This window comes from Pinus tabuliformis, chromosome 4_2, assembly GCF_031772625.1.
Source record: "Pinus tabuliformis cultivar Carrire ecotype Pingquan chromosome 4_2, CPIR1, whole genome shotgun sequence".
NCBI classification, from domain to species: domain Eukaryota; kingdom Viridiplantae; phylum Streptophyta; class Pinopsida; order Pinales; family Pinaceae; genus Pinus; species Pinus tabuliformis.
Window position 1 is genome coordinate 661,050,179 of NC_142304.1, and position 20,910 is coordinate 661,071,088.

Consider the following 20,910-nt stretch of genomic DNA (forward strand, 5'->3'; position numbering starts at 1 on the left):
CACAAAGGTGACCCAGGTGGCATAACAGGGAATCCTGGAGGTGAAAATTTGGAATTTGTTGACCCTCCAAGAACGTCTGGTATGTGTGGCCGAATTCTGGGTCGCTTTTGTAGAGAAGTGGCCAATCGGAAGTCTCGTGCTCACAAGAGTTGAGCACATTGGTTAACGCCATTGTCGATGGTCGGCTGAGGCAGTCTGCAACATTATTGGTGCTGCCCTTCTTATACTTGATATTCAAATGGAACGGTTGCAGGTATGTGGACCACCTCTGATGGCGATCATTTTGCAACTTCCCTTTGCGTTTGTATGAACTGCAGGGGTCGGTGGTTTGTGTGGATGACCTTTTCCTTTCCCAAAATGTAATGCTTCCATTGTTGGCAGGCCTACACAATGAAATACATCTCTTGGTCATAAGTGGGATACTTCCAGACTGTGTTTGAAAGTGTCTCATTGTGATATGCCACTGGATGCCCCTGTTGAGTAAGCACTGCCCCAATAGCATAGTCAGAGGCATCTGTCTCGATCTCAAATGGTTGTTGCAAGTCTGGTAATGTGAGCATTGGTGCAGAGCAGAGGCGATGTTTCAACTCTGCGAATGCCTTCTGTTGAGATTCAGACCAAAAGATTTTTTCTTTCGCTCTTACCTTGGTGACTTGACAAAAGGGCCAAGTGATATGAGAGAATCCCAACACAAACCTACGATAGAAATTGGCAAGACCCAGAAAGTTGCGGATCTCTGTCAGAGTGGTTGGGGTTGTCCAATCCCGAATGACTTGGATCTTGACTGGATCCACATGCACCCCCCGTTCATCAATAATGTATCCCAGATATTGAACTTGGGTCATGCCAAAAGTGCATTTCTCCAAATTGGCACAGAACTTGTGTTGCCGCAACGTTTGGAGAACCTGTTGGATGTGGTGGAGGTGCTCTTTCCAACTCTGGCTGAAGGTCAGGATGTCATCCAAGTATATCACTACAAATGCGTTGGTGAATGGCCGCAAGATGTCATCTATTAGCCTCATGAAGGTTGCAGGAGCATTTGTCAACCCGAAAGGCATAATTGGCTTTGAAGGCAGTGTTCCACACATCAGAGGGTTCAATCGATACTTGGTGATATCCGGACTTCAAGTCGTTCTTGCTGAAATATTTTTCCCCCTTGAGTTTGGTCCAAAAGGTCATCAATCCGTGGGATCAAGTACCTATTTCGGACAATGATCTTGTTTAGTGCCTGATAGTCAATACAGGGTCTCCAAGTCCCATTCGTCTTCTGTAACAACACGATCGGGCTCCCACAGGGCGATGAACTCGGCCGGATGTGACCTTTCTGCAGCAACTCCTAAATCTGCCTCTTGGTTTCGTTGTTTTCTAGAACGGAGCGCCGATAGATTGGTCCATTAGGCAACGACGCACCTGGGGTTAGATTGATGGAGTGCTTGACCTGACAGTGCAGAGGCACCCCTACGGGGGAGGTGAAGATGTCCTCGTACTCCTCCACGACCTTGTCCATCTATTGTTGTCATGCGGAGGGGCTCTGTCTAGAGGTCGTGGCCACTGTGTTCTTCTTTCCTTGAGGGCGTATCATCAGGAAAACAAATTTCCTGGTTTTGGAAATGAACTTACTGCATTGTTTTGTAGTAACCAAAGAGATGGTGATAGGCGATGCTATCTCTGGTATCCTGTACAACTTATTTCCCAAAGTAACAATAACAGCACGACGCCTTAACTCACACATGATGTCTCTTCCACAAGTATGGTTGGCCTAATAATACATCACAAACATCAAGGGGAACAACGTCACATAATACCTTATCCGTGAAGGGCTTGATGTTGTATGGAAGGTGGCACTGTTGGCTCACGCGAAGATCCTATCCTTGGTGAAGCCACCTGATGGTGTACGGTTGTGGGTGTGCTGTGTTCGGTAAGCCCAACCACTTCATGACCTTTGACAAAATGAGGTTCTTTTGGCTCCCGCTGTCAACAATGAATTGTAGCAAGGTACCCTTAACCCACATTTGGGGGTGGAAGAGACGCTCCTCCTCCTCTAGATCTTCGGGTTCCTCCTTTTGGATCTTCGTGGTGGCAACAATGGCGTTGGGCTCCGCATCGATAATCTGCTTCCTTTTGTCATTCCCCTCGTCGGGTTCTAACTCAGAGTTGGAACATGCGTCTGATTTCGAAGCCTTCAACTCAACCACCAGTGACTGCTTGGCCCGACACTCACTTGTGTTGTGAGTGGAGCTCTTATGGAATTCACACCACTTTCCCGTGTCCTTCTTTGGCTTCGCGGTGTTGTTCTTTGCTTGCGGCTTTAGCGGGTTGTCATGGCCCGCCCTGCCTTGGCTTTGTCCTTTGTTCTACGGTTTGGGGGCATCTGTCCCTTATTTCAGATTCGCAGATCCAAAGTCTCGCTTCGGTTTTGGAAATGAGCTTACTACATTGTTTTGCAGTAACCAAATAGATGGCGATAGGCGATGCTACTTTCGGTACCATGTACAACTTATTTCCCAAAGTAACAATAACAGCACGAGGCCTTGACTCATACACATGATGTCTCTTCCACTAGTATGGTTGGCCTAATAATACATCACAAACATCAAGGGGAACAACGTCACATAATACCTCATCCGTGAAGGGCTTGATGCTGTATGGAAGGTGGCACTGTTGGCTCATGCGAAGATTTCGTCCTTGGTGAAGCCACCCGATGGTGTACGGTTGTGGGTGTGATGTGGTTGGTAAGCCCAACCGCTTCACGAGCTCTACCAAAATGTGGTTCTTTTGGCTCTCGCTATCGACAATGAACTGTAGTGGGGAACCCTTAACCCACATCTGGGAGTGGAAGAGGCGCTCCTCCTCCTTTGGATCTTCAGGTTCCTCCTTCTAGATCTTCGTGGTGGCAACGTGGCGTTGGGCTCTGCATCGATAATCTACTTCCCTTTGTCATTCCCCTGGTCGGGTTCTAACTCAAAGTTGGAACATGCATATGATTTCGAAGCCTTCAGCTCGGCCACGAGTGACTGCTTGTTCCGATACTCACTTGTGTTGTGAGTGGAGCTCTTATGGAACTCACACCACTTTCCCGTGTCCTTCTTCGGCTTCGCAGTGTTGTTCTTTGCTTGCAGCTTTGGCGGGTTGTCCTGGACCGCCCCGCCTTGGCTTTGTCCTTTGTTCTGCGGTTTGGGGGCACCTTTCCCTTGCTTTGGATTTGTAGATCCAAAGTCTCGCTTCTTTTGTTTAAACTTTTGCTCGATCTTGACGACCTATCAATATGTCGTGCCGAGCGAGGAGATGTCCATGAACTCCATCTCGTCCTGATGTACTTGTGTAGGCAGTCGCAGTACTTAAGTACCAAATGTTTCTTAGAATCCTTGATAGCCAACTTTGTGCGAAGGGTATGAAAAACATTGGTAAACTCCGACACATCCTGGTCCCTTCCCTGCCGCAGCGTTGTCCACTTTATGTATTTATCCTCATAGCTCCCGACAGGGTAGTACTGCTCCTTGATGGCATCCCAAAACAAGTTCCAAGTGGGTGCGGCTGAAATCAGTGAGGTCGTACTTTCATCTTTTTGCTCATAGTAGGTTTCCCACCAATCCTTGATGTGGGGGGCGGCTTTGAGAAGAGCAAAAGTAATCCTTTCTTGGCTGGAAAAATCATGAACAAAAAAATATCCTTCTAGCTGATTTAACCATTTACCTACGGCGTCTGCATCTATTTGTCCCTCAAATGTGAGAATGTCAAAGTTTACTTGTACCTTAAAAGTAGTGGAGCCTTCAAAGTGGCTGCTGGATGTGGATGCATCACTGATGGGAAACCGTTGAAGGATTTGGGCAAAGTTATCCATCATCTCGTTCCTTTGTTTCTTGAGGGCCTCCTCGAGCAATATTTTGATAGGATCTCCTACCCTCCTTGTCTTTCTTTTCTTCCCCCATGGGCGGCCGTCAGGGTTTGCACGGCTGATCTTGCAAAGGTTCAACCAGATCGAGCCCTAACTCCTTATATCCCAACCTCGTTGGGGACATCCAAAGAAAAACAGAGAAAGAGCAGACCCATCTAATACCACTGATTCGTATTTAAACAGGTAGGCAACAAATTACAGATACAACCATAAATACAAAGATGCAGTAGAAATAACACTTCATTTCATTAATATCAAATACTGAAATATGCTTACAAACAGAATGGAAATAAGACTAGCTCGGGCAATGGTAGCTTATCTCTAAGAAGAGATGTGGCGGCTACATGCCTCTGAATTGTGTTACAATGAGGCTCAAAGGCCTATTTATTATTGAGAAACAATGGAAAACCCTAAACATCCAAAAACTTAACCCTAGGAGATGAAGTGCCAAACTATGAGACCCGTTTGGGTAAATTGGTACATCAACTTCCTGGGGTCATAACTTTGGCATACGATCTTTGTTTGACGTGCACAATACCTCCTTAGAAAGATCTATCCGAGGACTACAATTTTTGAATGACCAACATCGGTCTAAGACCCATGTTGGTCCCCGGTTTCCCAAAAAACGTCGTTTAGGGCCTCAAAACAGCCCCAGAAGTTTAGGACTCAAAAAACTGCGAAAAATTTAAAATTGTGCTACAAATAAGGAAACTGAAAAACTGGAAGAAACAATGGTGGGGGACCAAGTGGAATAGGTAGGTGGCCTCTAATATCCACCTAGATTAGTCAACCCTATTAGGTGTTTCTAGCCCCTAAGGGGAGATGACATGTCATAGGTCAACCTTTCAATGCATAGGTGTTTGTGATAGTAATGGCAATGGATGGGAAAGACTTCAAGGCAATGTGCTTTGGTCATGGGATCGGCTAACAGAGGTCCATCATCCTGAGTGTATAAATGTAAGGAGGGAGCAATTGTGGAGGCATGAGTTACTCCTTTTTGTTATGAATATAAATAATTAATAATTAAATATTAATAATGATTAGTATACTAGAGAGGCATGTCTCTAAGGACATGACTGTTCAAGAAGGGGCACCTCCCTAGGTATATAAGCGACCCTCCTTTGTAACAATCATATCTCATATCACTTGTATTCAAACATTCTTATATAAATATATTAGTTGTTCCATGATGGACATTCTTATATTTTAGATATTCTGAATATTCTGCTGTGTATATGAACATTGTTAGTAACACTTTCCTTGGCCTGCTTTTTCCACTTGTTAAAGTTGGAAACTAGGGCCAAATTTCACTTTGGACAACTCTTGATGGAGATAAATATTGCATTGAATTCCTCTTTTCGAGATGACCAAAATCAACCTAAAGATCACTAAATTTGGAGAAGGGGAAATATGTTTTTGAAGTGAAGCCCACAAATGTGCAAATTGTCAAGGTCGGCCACACCATCATGTAGGCTCATGAAGCCCAAGCGTCATGTCTTTTGACCCTCAACGACTTGTATAAATAAGGGCGATCTCAAACCTCGTTTGGCATCTCATCATAACACAACATATCTTCTCTCTTCTCCTATTGGTTCATACAACTTAGAATTGCACAACTCAGAATTGCAGGATCTCTCTCACATGTGCGAAGGGAAAAAGTGACTTTTTGATTGGGCCGAATTGTAGCACTGTTTCTGGGCGTTGACTAAGGACTATTTGATCTCCTTTGACTGCGATTTTTGTGGGATTTTTTTTTCTTGGGTAGACCGCAATGATTGACACAAAAACCGAGAATTTTTGGGAACTTTGACCCCAAGGTGGACTTAGGTTGACCAACTTTGATTTCAGATTTGTTGACTGTTTTTCGCGGACTTTGACCAGTAAGAGAGGTCAAGTTCCTCTCTCCTTTGACTGAGTTGCTAAGGACTGTTTTGACCTTGACTGTTGACTGGTTAGGGCACACACTGTTGCTGTTTGATTGCTGTTGACTAAGGGAAAAATCACAAATTTGACTGGGTTGTTTTGGACAATGGTTTTGATCATCTATTGGCAAGTCAATTTTGACTTTATTGTACTCTCTCTCTCTACTGAATATTTGATATTTATAATAAGAAGAGTTGATCAAAGGGCTTTCCCCATCTTGGGGTTTTTCCCTGGCATTAGCCAATTTCTGGTGTTCTCTTGTCTTGACTTGTCTTCTGCATTTATTGTTTATGTTATATATACAATTACTGTCAATGTGATTAATGGTTTATGTGATTGCTATTGGAAAATAAGTGGAAATTATCATTGGGCTAATAAAAGGACATTGAAGTAATTGTTGCAAACATAGAACATACCATTCTTATCTAAAATTAATACGACCCCTCTGGTGCACCTTTTACTTATAATGCTTTGATAAAGAGCTTAGGTGTCAAGCTTGCTTTTAATGATTTAGCATTTATTTACCCCTTAATGGTGAGTCAATTCCTTTCTCACCAGGGTTGGGACATACAAGGGATTCTTTATTATGTGATGGAGCATCAAGTGCTCAAGAATTGAGTGATGGCTAATGAGGGGGGTAGAGCTCATGTTAGGCTTTTGCCCACGTGCTAATTAATGTCCCAACCTTCTTTCGCATTTTACCTTTGTTTTTCTTTCGTTGTGGTGATATTATGCTTTTTCCTTTCTTTTAGCAGCATCAACCTTGAGGGCAAAGTTTCCGTCCCAAACTTAGGGATGGGGATATGAGGGTGCCAATCCCAATGAACCAACGACAACAAACCCAAAGGATGGATATAAAATCTAGGGAATATTGTAAAGTGGCAAGTATGGAAAAGTTATGGACATGCTACATCAATCCAAGTCTCCCAAGTAGTGCCCCTCCTATAACCCTAAGGCCTCAAAGGAGGTCCCACTAGACTAGGGTAAAAGACTAACCTCTTTGGTGAGGTGAGAGAACAGTTTTATATTCAAGATTGGTCAATCATCCAGATCATCCCTTAGTCCATTCTAGAATGCCCAAGACATTAAGTAAAAGCACATGATTGCAAAATGGTTAAAGTACCTGCCAAATCTTGACCCATGTTCCTTCAAGAGGAATGTTGGATGGTGAGAGGTGCATGATTGTTGCAAATGGTTGAGGAATATAGCACGTCATCATGTATTGGGCAAATGCAGGGCTGTTGGCTAGTTGGGTATCCAAAGAAGGAGAAATTTTTTCTCCTGTGGGTTTACCCACTTTTTGGTGGGTAATAGGGAAGAAAATTGGTGCACACCTCTCTGCATGTGGCTTTAAGGACAAGAGTAAAGGGGGTGTTTTTTGAGTGCTTAAGCTCACTTGATAGTTTTGTTTCTGAGGATTTCAGAATTGTAACTTCCAAACAAGTTTTCTGAATTTTGGACATTGCTCAATCTTTGCTATGGACCAAACGTTAACTCTGTTATTTGGAGTATACTATTTGGAATTAATTTCTAGACATTTGGGCAAATTTAGAGTATGATGAATTGGGATTTATTTTGAAGCCTTTTCTAGGATTTTTCTTATATGCTCAAGAGAATGAATGTCCATCATACACAAGGAGGTCACAGTAGCATATATTGGAAAAGATACAGGTGTAAAATAATAATGGTAATTTTAATGGAGCGCGTTGTCGCACAGAATGTCTAGGCACCGCAACAACGACTCAGATCGGGGGCTGTCACCTTGATCCCCAATCTCTCCATTTAAGCTATCTCCCAATAGCATGCTAAGGGGGGTAGACCCTACGGAAATGGAATGAAGAAGAACTAGTTGGGAACCAACCAGTTCGGGAGACACAGTCAAGCGACCAAGTACTTGTTTATATTTAGCAAGACTTATAGGATTCGATTAGATTTAAATGATTGATACCAGTGCCTTATGCAATCAATTATCTTGCTAGAAAATTTAGGACCAAGTAAAAGATGGACAACTGCTGGGAAGAAAAATGTTATTATGATGAAAAGAGATGCAAGATGCGATTAACAAAGGGATGAGTGAGTAGTCTTGAGGTAAGATCGTTTAAGGCTCAAGTACTTAGTAATGATTAACTTTATGACAAGAGTACTTAATGAAATAAAGAGACGGTCTTATACAAGACAAAGTGCCAAATATTTCAAGTGCCAATAACACACACAAGATAACCAAAATGACCACAAGATATATGCTCTTAAAGAAAGATCACTAATATGCCAAAAATTTATAATAACCACAAGCCAATAATGATATTAATGTCAACAAAGAGAACTAGAACATTTATCCAATTTATGCTTCAACGACAATCCTTCAATAAGATTATCAACGCTCCCTTTAGACAATTAGGATTCTTCCAAGATAATGCCGATGACAATTAGATTCAAACCATTCAATTATCTTTAGATCTCTTAATATTATACAAATGGAGTAAATCAACTTCAATGCTACTTAGCTCAAAGAGAATTATATTTCAATGCAATTACCATTCACAAGTCAAGGCACAAGAAATGCTTTAGGAAGATAAATATTGACTATTCCCAACTTAAATGTTCTTTATGGTAGAAAGCTTATATATGTTATTTTGAAGTAGGAAATCAAAAGACAACAGACACTTAGACTCGAAATCCAAGACCCAAAAAACCACTAAAATTTGTTGATGTAATATATGCAAACAACTGCCCTTACAAATGAAACAAAAAGACTTATTTTTGGAGATGATATCTATGACAGCAGTTATGTTTTCAGAGACAATAAGAGCACAAAAAGAAAAAATTATGACAACAAAGAAGTGCTTGCTGCAAACAAAAATATCAGTCCTCTAAAAACTTGTGACAGTGACCTTCACAATGATGTTAGAGCACTTAATTTTCAGAAATTGTTTTTTAGGATAGCAGTAAAAAAAACTTTAGGACATCAACAAACAAATGTTATGACAACAACAATATGACAATGAAAGCAGTAAGCCATCAATGCTATCTTTATGCCCAAAATTTAGCGAAAATTTTCCAAACTTGCCCACATGAATTATAAAAAATTTCAGCCTGTTATGGTGTCGTTAAAATTGGCAACTAGAGCCAAACTCCATGTGGGTCATCCTATTTATGGTAGCTAATATTTTTCTTGGATCCCTCTCATCGAGAGGTGTAGGATTTATCTAAAGATCATTTGATTCCGATAAGTATTCATGAAGATACGAATTTATTTGTGTTATGGGACAATTCGTCAAGGTCGGCCAGCAACCAAATAACTCCCATGTGTGCTCAACATTTTAGTATAAAAGGAGGTGACTTGATAGTCATTTGTGCACACACTTCACTCTTGATTTCTCTCCACTTGTTTTGGGTTTTAGTGGAAGAGAAGTCTAAGAGGAGGAAGCCCTAAACGCAGGTCTAGAAGGAGACCCTATTCGCAGTAAAAGAAGGATGCCCTAGCCGCAGGTCTTGTGAAGGTTTGGCCGCAGTTCAAAGGGAGATCTAGCACGGTGAAGGAGGCCTAACAACTGTCCCTAAACGCAATCTTATCATACGCTAGATGCCCTAATCTATACTCTATTTGAGACAACCCTTAGATGCTAGAAAAGAGATTCCCTAACCGCAGTAAAGAGGCTCCCTAACTCGCTGTCTAAAGGATGCCCTAACCAGCAAAGAAGGTAGGGACAACGTGGGTGTTTGAGGGCTGTTGGAGCCTCTTGGTGACTGTGTGGAGGGTTGTTCTATGCTACAACCAAGCCGAGTTTGAAGAAAGGAGCACGCAGGTCTGTGAGGGCAGAAAGAGGTAAGGTATGACTGTTTTGGAGGTTTGTTAGGGTGCCGCAGAGATATGTGGTAGGCCGCAGGCCTAGCCACTCCATAACAGGGTTGCGTGTAGGCTTGAGAGGTTGCCATATGCCCAGAACAACAACATATGGAGGCAGCACTTTACCTTGACTAGGCCGCAGTTATTTGGACGCTGTCTGTGTGTGTTGATAAGGATCGTTGCAGCGTGCTCATGCCCTAACCAGGAACAACAGTACAACAATATTGTAGCAACGTGTTGGGTCAAAGTTTTGATGCAGTCAACCCTAATCCTATACAGACTTGGGGTAGCATAGCAGGATGTATAGTGCACATAGGATCAACTATGAGTACATGTTGTATAGTGCAACATAATGCACATAGGAGCAGCAATGCATAGCATGATGTACAATGCAACATATGATGGTGCAGCATGGTGTAGATTAGTGTCGCTGGACATTGGAGCAGCAATGGGACAACATTGTAATGATGGACATATAGCAACAACGAAAATGCATACAACAACAGGATGATGAGGTATTGCAGTAGTAGGATGATGAGGTATTGCAACATGCATTTGGGTGCAACATAGTACAATGAAGAGCTCAGCATAGTGCAACAGTACAGTGATGGGTACAGTCATGATTAGTGAAGCATGATGAGATGCAACATAGTGATGATGGGTGCAGCATGATGATGAGGTGCAATATAATGATAGGTGCAGCATGGTGATGGAGTCACCTTGGAGAATGAGTTGAAGCAACATGTCTTCAACTGAGTTCAGCTACCTCATGTATCATCTTCTTAGAGATTATCTATGCTCTTATTTAGATAAGTCAAAGTGTTGGCTTCTATTGTATATGTACTATCTCTCTCTCTCTATTGAACTATTGAAGAACATATAAGAAAAATTGATCAAGGGTTTCCCCACATTGGGGTTTGTCCTTGCCTAGTGCCACATCTTGTGTCCTCTTGTCTTGGCTTGTCTTCTGCGATTTATGTTTATGTTCTATATGCAATTTACTATTATGCTGATGTGATTGCTAATTTGGAAAAGATATTGAGTTAACTGTGAAAATTGAAATAAATTGCTCTAAGCATAGAACATATCTAAAATTAACATGGTATCAGAGGTGAGGTGAAGACAAAGCCCAAGCAAGAGTGAAAGAGCAATCACCAAAGATAGTTGGGAAAGGACAAAAGGCTCAATGGATTCCTCATCCCTCTTCAAATTCACCAAGGGTGAAGTTGAAGCAGAGAATATTATCAGAATGGCGTAGCGGAAGCTTCTGATGGCCTACTTAAAGATCACTTCAATGGGAAGTCCGGATCTAAGGGTGGAAGGAAAGGCAGATGCCTTGTTTGTAATAGACCATTATGCTAAGGAGTGTCCGAATGGTAGGGACACATCACTTGATGAAGATAACAATCATTCCAGGGACATCTTCAATGATCAGAGGAATGACAGGTAATGCAGGTCATCAAGAAAATAGCCGACTCTTCAAAGAAAGCAAGGATCCCCAGGTATGAAGAATCAAATGTTGTTTCTAATAAGATAAAGAAGCATTATCTTATATTGGCCCTCCGCTCCAGACTCTTTGGGAATCTGGCTTATTGATTGTAGTGCATCTAGGCACTTCATCGGATAGAAGGGTGCTCTATCTAATTTGGTATAGATGGAAACAATCATGGGATTATACTTGGAGTCAATGTCACCCATCCCGAAAAGGGTGTAGGGAATGTTACTCCTCAATTGAATGAGGGTAACTCGATTCATTTACAAGAATCTCGTTTATGTACCTGATCGCAAGAAGAACCTAGTGTCCATTTCGGCAATGGAAGTCAAAGGTTTCAAGGTAGCATTCATCGATGGAAAGGTACGTGTTTGAAAATAGAATTTTCAAAGATGCTTTTCTCATGGGTTCAGGGTTGGCAATTTGTATCAAGTTGCAGGAAGTCCATTGGGGACCATGTCAGTTGACACATTTCATCTATAGCACCGGAGGTCTACTTGTTATGGCACCCTACTCGATGTTAGTCAGATGGTGACAAGGATGCCTGAATTCAAGAAGAGCATGAAGGTACATGTCCGAGATGTACCGAAGGAAAAACTTACAAGGGGACCATTCCCCCCATAAAACAGGTCCACAGGTTTGGAACAACCCGAGGGGTTTGAGATTCATGATCGAGAATCTCATGTATGTAGGTGGAAGAAAGCCCTCTATGGCTTGAAGCAAAACCCCCAGGCTTAATATGAAAGGATTGATAACTGTCTGATGAAGTTGAGATTCACTAGGAGTGAAGCCGATCCAAGCCATTGCTTGAAGGTTGTGGATGATAGACCTCTCATACTGGCACCTTATGAGGATGACCTCTTTCTGACAGGTGCAAACCCTCTCATTTGCAAAAGTAAGAAGCAGTTATATTTTGGCTTTGGAATGGTGAACTACAAGCCCATGGCTACCTCGATGGATCTTAACTTTCAAAAGTTATGTGGTAGGGATACCAGACCTGATTTGAGAAATGCCTTTGAGTTTCACAAACTCATACTAGCATTGATGTTCTTGGTGAACTCCCGTTTGGATATATGTTTTGCAGTTAGCATGTTGAGCTCATATATGGTTGAGCCTCACTGGATTGGTGCCGAGAATCTTTTGAGATATCTTCAAGGCACAATCTTTCATGGATTGAGATACACTGCCGGAAATGTGAAGCTGCATGATTATTTTGATGCTGATTAGGCAGGTAGTGTGGAGGATCGAAAAAGCACTTAGACGCTCGAAGAGAGATACCCTAACCGTAGTAAAGATGCTCCCTAACTCGCTGTCTAAAGGATGCCTTAACCAGCAAAGAAGGTAGGGACAATGTGGGTGTCTTAGGACTGTTGGAGCCTCTTGGTGACTGTGTGGAGGGTTGTTCTATGCTACAACCAAGCCGAGTTTGAAGAAGGGAGCACGCAGGTTTGTGAGGGCAAAAAGAGGTAAGGTATGATTGTTAGGGTGCTATAGAGATCTGTGGTGGGCCGCAGGCCTAGCCACTCCAAAACAGGGCTGCGTGTAGGCTTGAGAGGTTGCCATATGCCGAGAACAATAGCATATGGAGGCAACACTTTACCTTGACTAGGCCGCAGTTATTTGGAGGCTGTCTGTGTGGGTTGATAAGGATTGTTGCAGCGTGCTCATGCCCTAACTAGGAACAACAATACAACAGTATTGCAGCAGTGTGTTGGGTCAAAGTTTTGATGCAGTCAGCCCTAATCCTATACAGACTTGGGGTAGCATAGAAGGTTGTATAGTGCACATAGGAGCAGCTATGAGTACATGTTGTACAGTGCAACATAGTGCACATAGGAGCATCAATGCGTAGCATGATGTATAGTGCAACATATGATGGTGTGGTAGGGTGTAGATCAATGATGTTGGACATTGGAGCAACAATGAGACAACATGGTAATGATGGACATATAGCAACAACGAAAATGCATACAGCAGCAGGATGATAAGGTATTGCAGCAATAAGATGATGAGGTATTGCAACATGCATTTGGGTGCAACATAGTGCAATGAAGAGCTCAACGTAGTGCAACAGTACAGTGATGGGTACAGTCATGATTAGTGAAGCATGATGAGATGCAGCATAGTGATGATGGGTGCAGCATGGTGCAGCACAGTGAGGTGCAACATGATGATGAGGTGCAACAAAATGATAGGTGCAACATGGTGATGGAGTCACCTTGGAGAATCAGTTGAAGTAGCATGTCTTCAATTGAGTTCAACTACCTCATGTATCATCTTCTTAGAGATGATCTATGCTCTTATTTAGATAAGTCAAAGTGTTGACTTCTGTTGTATATGTACTATCTCTCGCTCTCTCTGCGGAACTATTGAAGAACATATAAGAAGAATTGATCAAGGGTTTCCCTACATTGGGGTTTGTCCCTGCCTAGCGCCACATCTTGTGTCCTCTTGTCTTGGCTTGTCTTCTGCGATTTATGTTTATGTTCTATCTGCAATTTAGTATTATGCTGATGTGATTGCTAATCTGGGAAAGATATTGAGCTAACTGTGAAAATTGAAATAAATTGCTCTAAGCATAGAACATACCTAAAATTAACAGATGTGATTTCCAAAATTATATTAGATTTGATATACTTATTACCGTAAGCAATTAAAATATGAAATAGGCTTAATGATGGATGCCCAATTCAAGAAATTAATTCCTTAATGTATTAGACAACTTAGGAACTGATTTTAGGCTAACCCACATGAAATTTTGCCATTGTGAAAATAGTCACCAAAAATGGAGATCTAGGCCAAATTTTTGATACCCATCAAACAAAAGTGACTTATTAATTTATTTAACAATTTTTTCAGTTAATTTCAAACCACTTAGATGTGTTTTTCAACACTATTAGAAGGTATATGACTGTTGTAGCAAACAGTGAGGAAAGAGATGGTTTAAAGGTCAAACCCTTAGGCCCTAGACTTTGAAGATCACTTGCCCAAGTTGCCAAAAAAATTTCAATACCTGAAACACAAATTTTAACCATTTTTTTTGCAAAAAACCAACAATGATCAGTTTCAGAAAATTTAAATATTCAGATTAGAAATGTAGTAAAGGGAATCTAGGGCTAGCACTAGGCCCCAATAGGGCTAGTGTTTGGTTAGGAGAAGGTTGATCTGGGATCAGGAGCCCCAAAACTTGAGACCCTTGTTCTAAAAAAAATTATTTTGCTTCAGATCTTTAGATTTGTTGCAAAATCTTCAATGGCTGGTCCTGTAAAAATTTTGGAAACTAGATATTGCCCTCCATGGCCTAGATCTATCTTAAAAGCCAAAATTTTCCTCAAATAATCTCAGATCTGAAGCCTTTAATGAAAGATCTTATCCTTTCTTCCATGCAAACAAATGTTTGAGCTAGATCTTGCCCTCCAGAGTCTAGATTAGCTCAGATTTGAAGATTTGCTTGGTCGATTTCTCATATCTATTCCTGCAAACAATCTTTGAGCCCAGATGTTGCCTTCCAAGGTCTAAATCTGGCTCAGGTCCGATAGTTTTTTTGGCTGATTTCTCAGATCTATTTCTGCACAAGTGAAAAGAGAAAAACCCAATACCCAATATGTACAAAAATAGAGAAATTCCCTAAAACCCAAGTGTTAAAATTCAAAATTATGTTACAAAATTTCAGATCTATGCAAGTAAATAACAGATCTATACAAATAATTTACATCAGATCTGGGGAGTATGAGTCCAATTCCGCTCCTAGATCTATAGATTTAAGGCTCTTTCTAGCCCAGATTTAGTTATTTAACACAATTTTTTGAAGATAAATAATTTTTAAAATTTTAGTTACTAGCTCAGACAATTCCTGCAAAATATATTTCGTTAGATAATCTCGGAGTTTTAATCTGGAAGGCTCTCCAGATCTTAAGTTTCGGGAGTTGGCTGGTCCAACAGAGGACTTCCCCAAACGCCCAAAATTTTTGAATAAAGATGACTTCTGCACACTTAAAATGTAAGCCGTCAAATTAATAAAGGTATAAAATAACGATTAAATCTTCAAAGATTAGAGATACATGCCAATCGAGTGAAAATTTTAATGCTATCTTAAAACCCAACAATTTAAACAAGATACCTGTGCAATAAATTGATCTACAAGAGTTATTAAACAACAACTTATAAATGAGCTCAACAAAAAATTAAACACACGTTACCATAAACCAGAGAGGAACACTGCCATCAAGTAAAATCCCAAAGACTTTGCGTTGTATTATTCTATAAAAGTTTACAAGAACTTCAAGAGCTAGTAAACTATCAAAAGATCGGATGCTTTCAAATGACAAATGACCTCTAATTTATAGATTAATTCTCCAACGGCTAGTTGGTTTAATCCTCGTGAAAGTAATCTCGATTGTTAAAAAAAAATAAATATCTTTTAATCTCCTCCGTCGAAATTATTTTATTTTTTTGAGGAAATTCGAATTTTTCATTTAATTGAATTTTAATCAACTCAAAATTAATTATTTTGAGTTGATTTCCTCAAAAAATTGACTTTGACTTAACTACCAAGGCCCAAGAATCCAAAATCTCTTGAAATTTTCAATATTCCCTTGGCCGGGGACCTCCAAAAATTAATTTCTCTCGGATCCACGAATTTTTTAATTTGGAGACTTAATTTTTCCTAGGACACAAAATTAATTAAATTTCTGGCTTAGGATTTTAATTTGTTTTTGCCATAAAATTTAATTAATTGACACATGAAGGGCTTAATAATTTTTCCAACCCTCAAATAATTTAGCCATGGTGTCTAAATATGAGGGACCATGCACTAAAATATTTTTTTACATGAAGATTTTATATTTTAATACATGAAGAGATAAAACCCGTTTGTTATAGACCTTCAACATTTGCCCATTCTGCGATACAAAAAATATAATCTAGTAGATCAAGTGACTTGTAATAAAATAATTTAGCCAATGAGCTAAAATTATTCCCACGTCACTTTTACAAAGACTCGATCTAAAACACTAGGATTCGCCTAAGATCTCGACGACAAAATCCACCCTAGCATTGGAGTGAGGGTGGAGGGAAAAACTCTGCCGATTAGTTGTGTCTAAAGACAGATAAATCAGTGAGACAAAAAACGTCATAAAATGGAAATCATCACCAAAACAATAGGTTTTCCTAGGCTGTTACATACAAACGTGGTCATACTAGGATTATTTACGTTATATATATGCAAAATGGGTTGACATCTTTGTAAAACTGCCGACTGATGATGAAATTTGAGACACGAACATTTGAACACGATAGATTCCTTTTGCGAAAAAACGGGGTGTACTGCTATGGGGTTGTTGACATAGAGTGGCCAACTGAGCATTTATGTTGTTTTTGGGGTAATAGAAACCCCTTTTTCGTAGGTTAGGAATAGCGATAAATTGATTAGCTTTAGCCTTTTAGGTTGTTGAGTAGTGAGAGTGGCTTTGTCATGGTAGTAGATAATTGGGGTTAAAACTCATGTAATGTACTTAAGATTTTAGTCAATGGAATAAAAGGATTGCACACACTGTGCTTGCAATGTGTATGGATGAGGCATACAACTTAGTGTGTAGGGTACAATTCTTGCGTGATCAATGCATGCCAATTGACTAATAGGTGACTTAAGCTTAGATAACCCAGTGTGTTCACCAGTCTATTGATGACTGAAGTTTCCTTCTTGCAATGTATTGTTCTTGTCACTTCGAAACTTATAGATGTTTCTAGCCATGGTGTCTTCAAAAGTGCGACTTACTGTCTCTAGAAATTCAGACAATGTGTTATTCAGCCTTTTTTTGTGCGTATCCTTTGATTTCTGCTTTTAAGTTTTACCTGTTTCTCTGCTTTCATTTTCCAAGGTTATCAATAGTAGGTGACAAAGTGTCATTGTAACTGGAGCTGAGTCATTGTCACTGAAGCCAAGCCAAAAAACATATTTATCCCAACAGCACCATAGTCTTGTTAGTAGGCTCCTGTGAACTTGCATGATGTCTTGCGAAGGAGGTCTTTATGGTTTCATCCATGTGGTTATGAGCAACAGTTTCCTTTGAATTTTTGAGAGACGATGGGTAGATTCTATCACTCATGAGGAAGCCTATACTTTTATGAGCTTGAAATCAGAGACACGGCTCTTTTTTTCAACCATATACCAAAATTGCTTCTGTTGAAGAACTTGCAATCTAGGGACCATTTAAAATGTCTTCCTGCAAGTGGATGATGCTATTTGTGGTTGTTTATGGCAGTTGTCTTCTTAATTTTTCATTTACTTGTATGCAGTTTCTTCTGCTGTCCTTTTTATTTCTTTTTCCGTTAACACTTCTCTCATGTTTTCTCTTAAATTTCTCTTATAGAACTATGTTTTTTCCTCCGTGTTGCAAAATTCTCGCTCATTGGATGCCTCAGAATTTAAATCTAATTGTGGGCATCTTTCTGTTAGGCATTTCAAATTTCATGAAGATAGGGTGTGACAGATTTTCCTTCTGGCTGGGTCATGATTGATGTCCATACAAAGCGGGGGCACTAAAATGGCTCCTATATGAAAGCAAGATGCAGAAAGTAAAATAGGATTCTAAGCTAGATCCTGGAAAGCCAACTCTGAATATGGAGAGAATCGGGAGGTGGGTGGGAGGGGAGGATGTACAAGTTGAGTGGATCTAGAGTCACTATTTCTTGTATTGGATAGCATCTCACTATTTAAAGCAGTGAAACAGGAATCGCCGATTCTGGCGATTAATCGCGAGTATGAATCGGCTCAGCGACAAAAAGTTCCGACTTGAAACTCGGCTCGGCGGCAAAAAGTTCCGACTTGAAACACCGCAGCGCCACAGAGCAGCATTCGAAGCCGCAGAGCCTACCACATATGAAGTATTGATATGGTTGTGAGGCCTGAAAGTTTCTTGAGCGAAAAACAGGCGTGCGTGCACAGTGGATCGCAGACTGCGCTCCATTCACTGAAGAGAATGTTGAGCAGAGGCAGAGAGGGAGGGTCTTCCCTGATGCTCTGCAATATCACCGAGGGACAACTACAATCGCAGACGCACTGTTAGAGCAACTTTCCTGACCTCCAAGATGCCAATTAAGGCGAACAGTATTGACGGAAATTGATTTCACCGTTTATTTTCATTTTCGTTTCACTTCCGTCAGCAACGGTCGGGAGATTTTTCTTTTACCGAGTTGTGGATATTGATAACGGGGATGGTTATTATTGTAAATTGATAACAAGAACTTTTCTGCACTGACTATACCAAAGGCCTTGTATAGCAGGAACCTGGGCCCATGTATGGAGAAACACAGGTGAACTTACAGAGCCGAACAGAGAAGAACCATGGTATCACAAAAAACATCGAAAACGAGTCAAACGATGGAGTTTAGGGTTTTTACTACCCTGTGGAATATCGCGGTATGGTAAAATGTAGGACAAAAACAAAACCAACACGATATACAATAAAGACGACAACCGACAGTGAAATGAGAGTATACGATGCATATGCCCACCGACAGAGCTCACTGCTACATCGGGCTTTGTAGCCCTGATGTGGCGGCTGTGCTCAAAGCATTGCTTTGGAAAAATAAGAACTTAGAGTGAACTATAGAAACTATGTATATGGTTTTAAATTATAAATATTTTTCTTTAATTTTTGATATTATATTTTATTTTTAATTGTAAAATCGATTTTTATTATATTTACCATTTTTTATATATTTAAATTGATCAAAAATTTGATTGAATTTTGAAAAAGGAAAAACTTAGGCAGGTAACATCATAGTTATTAAAATATATATATATATATATATATATATTTTAATAACTATGATGTTACCTGCCTAAGTTTTTCCTTTTTCAATCCAATGTTACCAGACTCGGAATCGGATCATGTGTGGACTCATAACACATATGAGATACTTATTTATTCATGATATTTTGGACATCTATTGATATTATGCATTGTTTGGACATACCTTTACCCAATATTAACGAAAAATGGTTTTTTTAATTCAATATATGTGTATATTTTTATTTAATGAATTCAACGATTTTTTGCCGATTTTTTCCCGATCCGATTAAAACTCTTCGCTCTTTTGCCTTGCCGATTTATTGCCGATTCCGAGTCTGGTAACATTGATTTAAAGTGTAAACTACAATGAGCAATATTTGTTGAATTTCTAGTTTGCATTGTGCTAATGAAGCCCTGGTAGGGTGTGGTTGGCAATTTTCTAATTTATTCTCTGGTCATCACTGCAGATTTTAAAGGAGAATAAAGACAAACAAGAAGCAGAATTCAATGAGCGATTCAAGCATAGTAAGTTTACCAGACAGGGCTAGCTCCTGTTTACCAGACAGTTGCATGCATTTTTCTTATTTGAATCAGTAGATTTGCCTTGTGGTTGTTCATCTGGCTAGACAATTTCACTGAATTACTGTGAGTACTTTTGATTCTATCTGATAATAGAAGTGTATCTAGATAAAGGAGTTGGTGGTGAGCTTCATCATTGTTTTCAAACACAGATATCAATATTGACCTCCTGGATAGCCATAAAACAGATTTTGTGCAACCTTTAGACCAAAGCTGACAAGTTTGTAAACCTCACAGAGATATTCTCCATCTTGCAATTTTTTTTTTTCCATTCTTGTTAAGGTTCCCACACTCCAAAACTCATTGAGTTATGCTATGCAAACGTTGGATTTATAGTAAGTTAGTTACTTAATTGTGGTGATGCGAACTGTTACTGATTTACACCCTACACATGCTCCCTGCCAATACTTTATTTTCCATAGCGTTTGTGTCCTTTTCTCACCACTTGAGACTACTTTCTGCCATTAGGTTTAGACCTATTCATTAGGGATCATGATAGCTTGTCATCAAACCATTATAATTCCTCCCATGCTATTGACTTGTGTTTGAAAGAGTTAATGGTGTTTCCTTTTTCTTCTTGTGCAAGCGTAAGTTGATTTGTTATATAGGGTTATATATTTTCTGGCCATAACACCAACAAAGAAACAAATTCACTATGCTATCACATTTGGACAGCTCCATGCCAAAATCTATACCTGCGCTCCGCTAGCACTTTGGGGGAGCCATAGGGGTTGTCAACACTTGTTCTTTTGAGGTCTAGGAGCACAGTTTACTGAAATCTTGAATGTCGAAGATTTCTAAGCTGTTTATACGTGAATTTAACATCAAAAGTTTATTTCCATGGAAATTAAATGGATGCTGAAAGAAATTCTCAATTCTATTGCTTGTAATGCATATTTCTGAATGCCTAACTAATTTTCACAACAATTCTGATGATGCATGTCTTTTCAGGGCCTCCAAAAGCACTTGATGACGATGAGACAGAGTTTCTGGAAAACATGGAGATGGTGAGCATGGATTTTAGAGCTGTTCATTTATTGGGTATGGACCAACTAAAGGCGTTTGATTTAAAGTCACCTGATGCCTTGCATCATTTGGTAATTAATCAAAATAAATTTTTTGGAGTGTAGACATGAAGGTAAGTAGAAATTAATTTGAGTGGAGTTGTGCCATCTATATAAGGGAATTGTTACAAACAAAGTTCATTTACACAGCAGAATGTTTAGAACACTCAAAAATTGAAGACCTCCATTGAGAATACAAATATGATATTGAATAGTGTATAAAAGAATTGATATGAGATGGTTACAAATGAGGGTGAGGGCCTGTTTATATACCTAGGCAGGTATCCCTTCACAAATGGTCATGTCCTTAGGGA

General features: G+C 39.9%; 1 protein-coding gene across 5 annotated transcripts in view; it reads left to right on the forward strand.

The window, feature by feature from the left end:
- Positions 1–20,910, forward strand: part of LOC149171143 (NEFA-interacting nuclear protein) — a 221,513-nt gene that overhangs the window by 73,627 nt on the left and 126,976 nt on the right. For 4 of the 5 annotated variants that reach the window (XR_016259011.1, XR_016259012.1, XR_016259013.1 and 1 more), the window contains exons 3-4: positions 19,421–19,478; positions 20,475–20,539. Coding sequence is in view for 2 of the 5 variants with exons in the window: in XM_089424031.1 (XP_089280157.1) it covers positions 19,421–19,478; positions 20,475–20,539 (123 nt within the window). In the remaining 3 variants the exon portion in view is untranslated. The remainder of the gene's footprint in view (positions 1–19,420; positions 19,479–20,474; positions 20,540–20,910) is intronic. The other variant, XM_089424032.1, reaches the window with a different exon arrangement.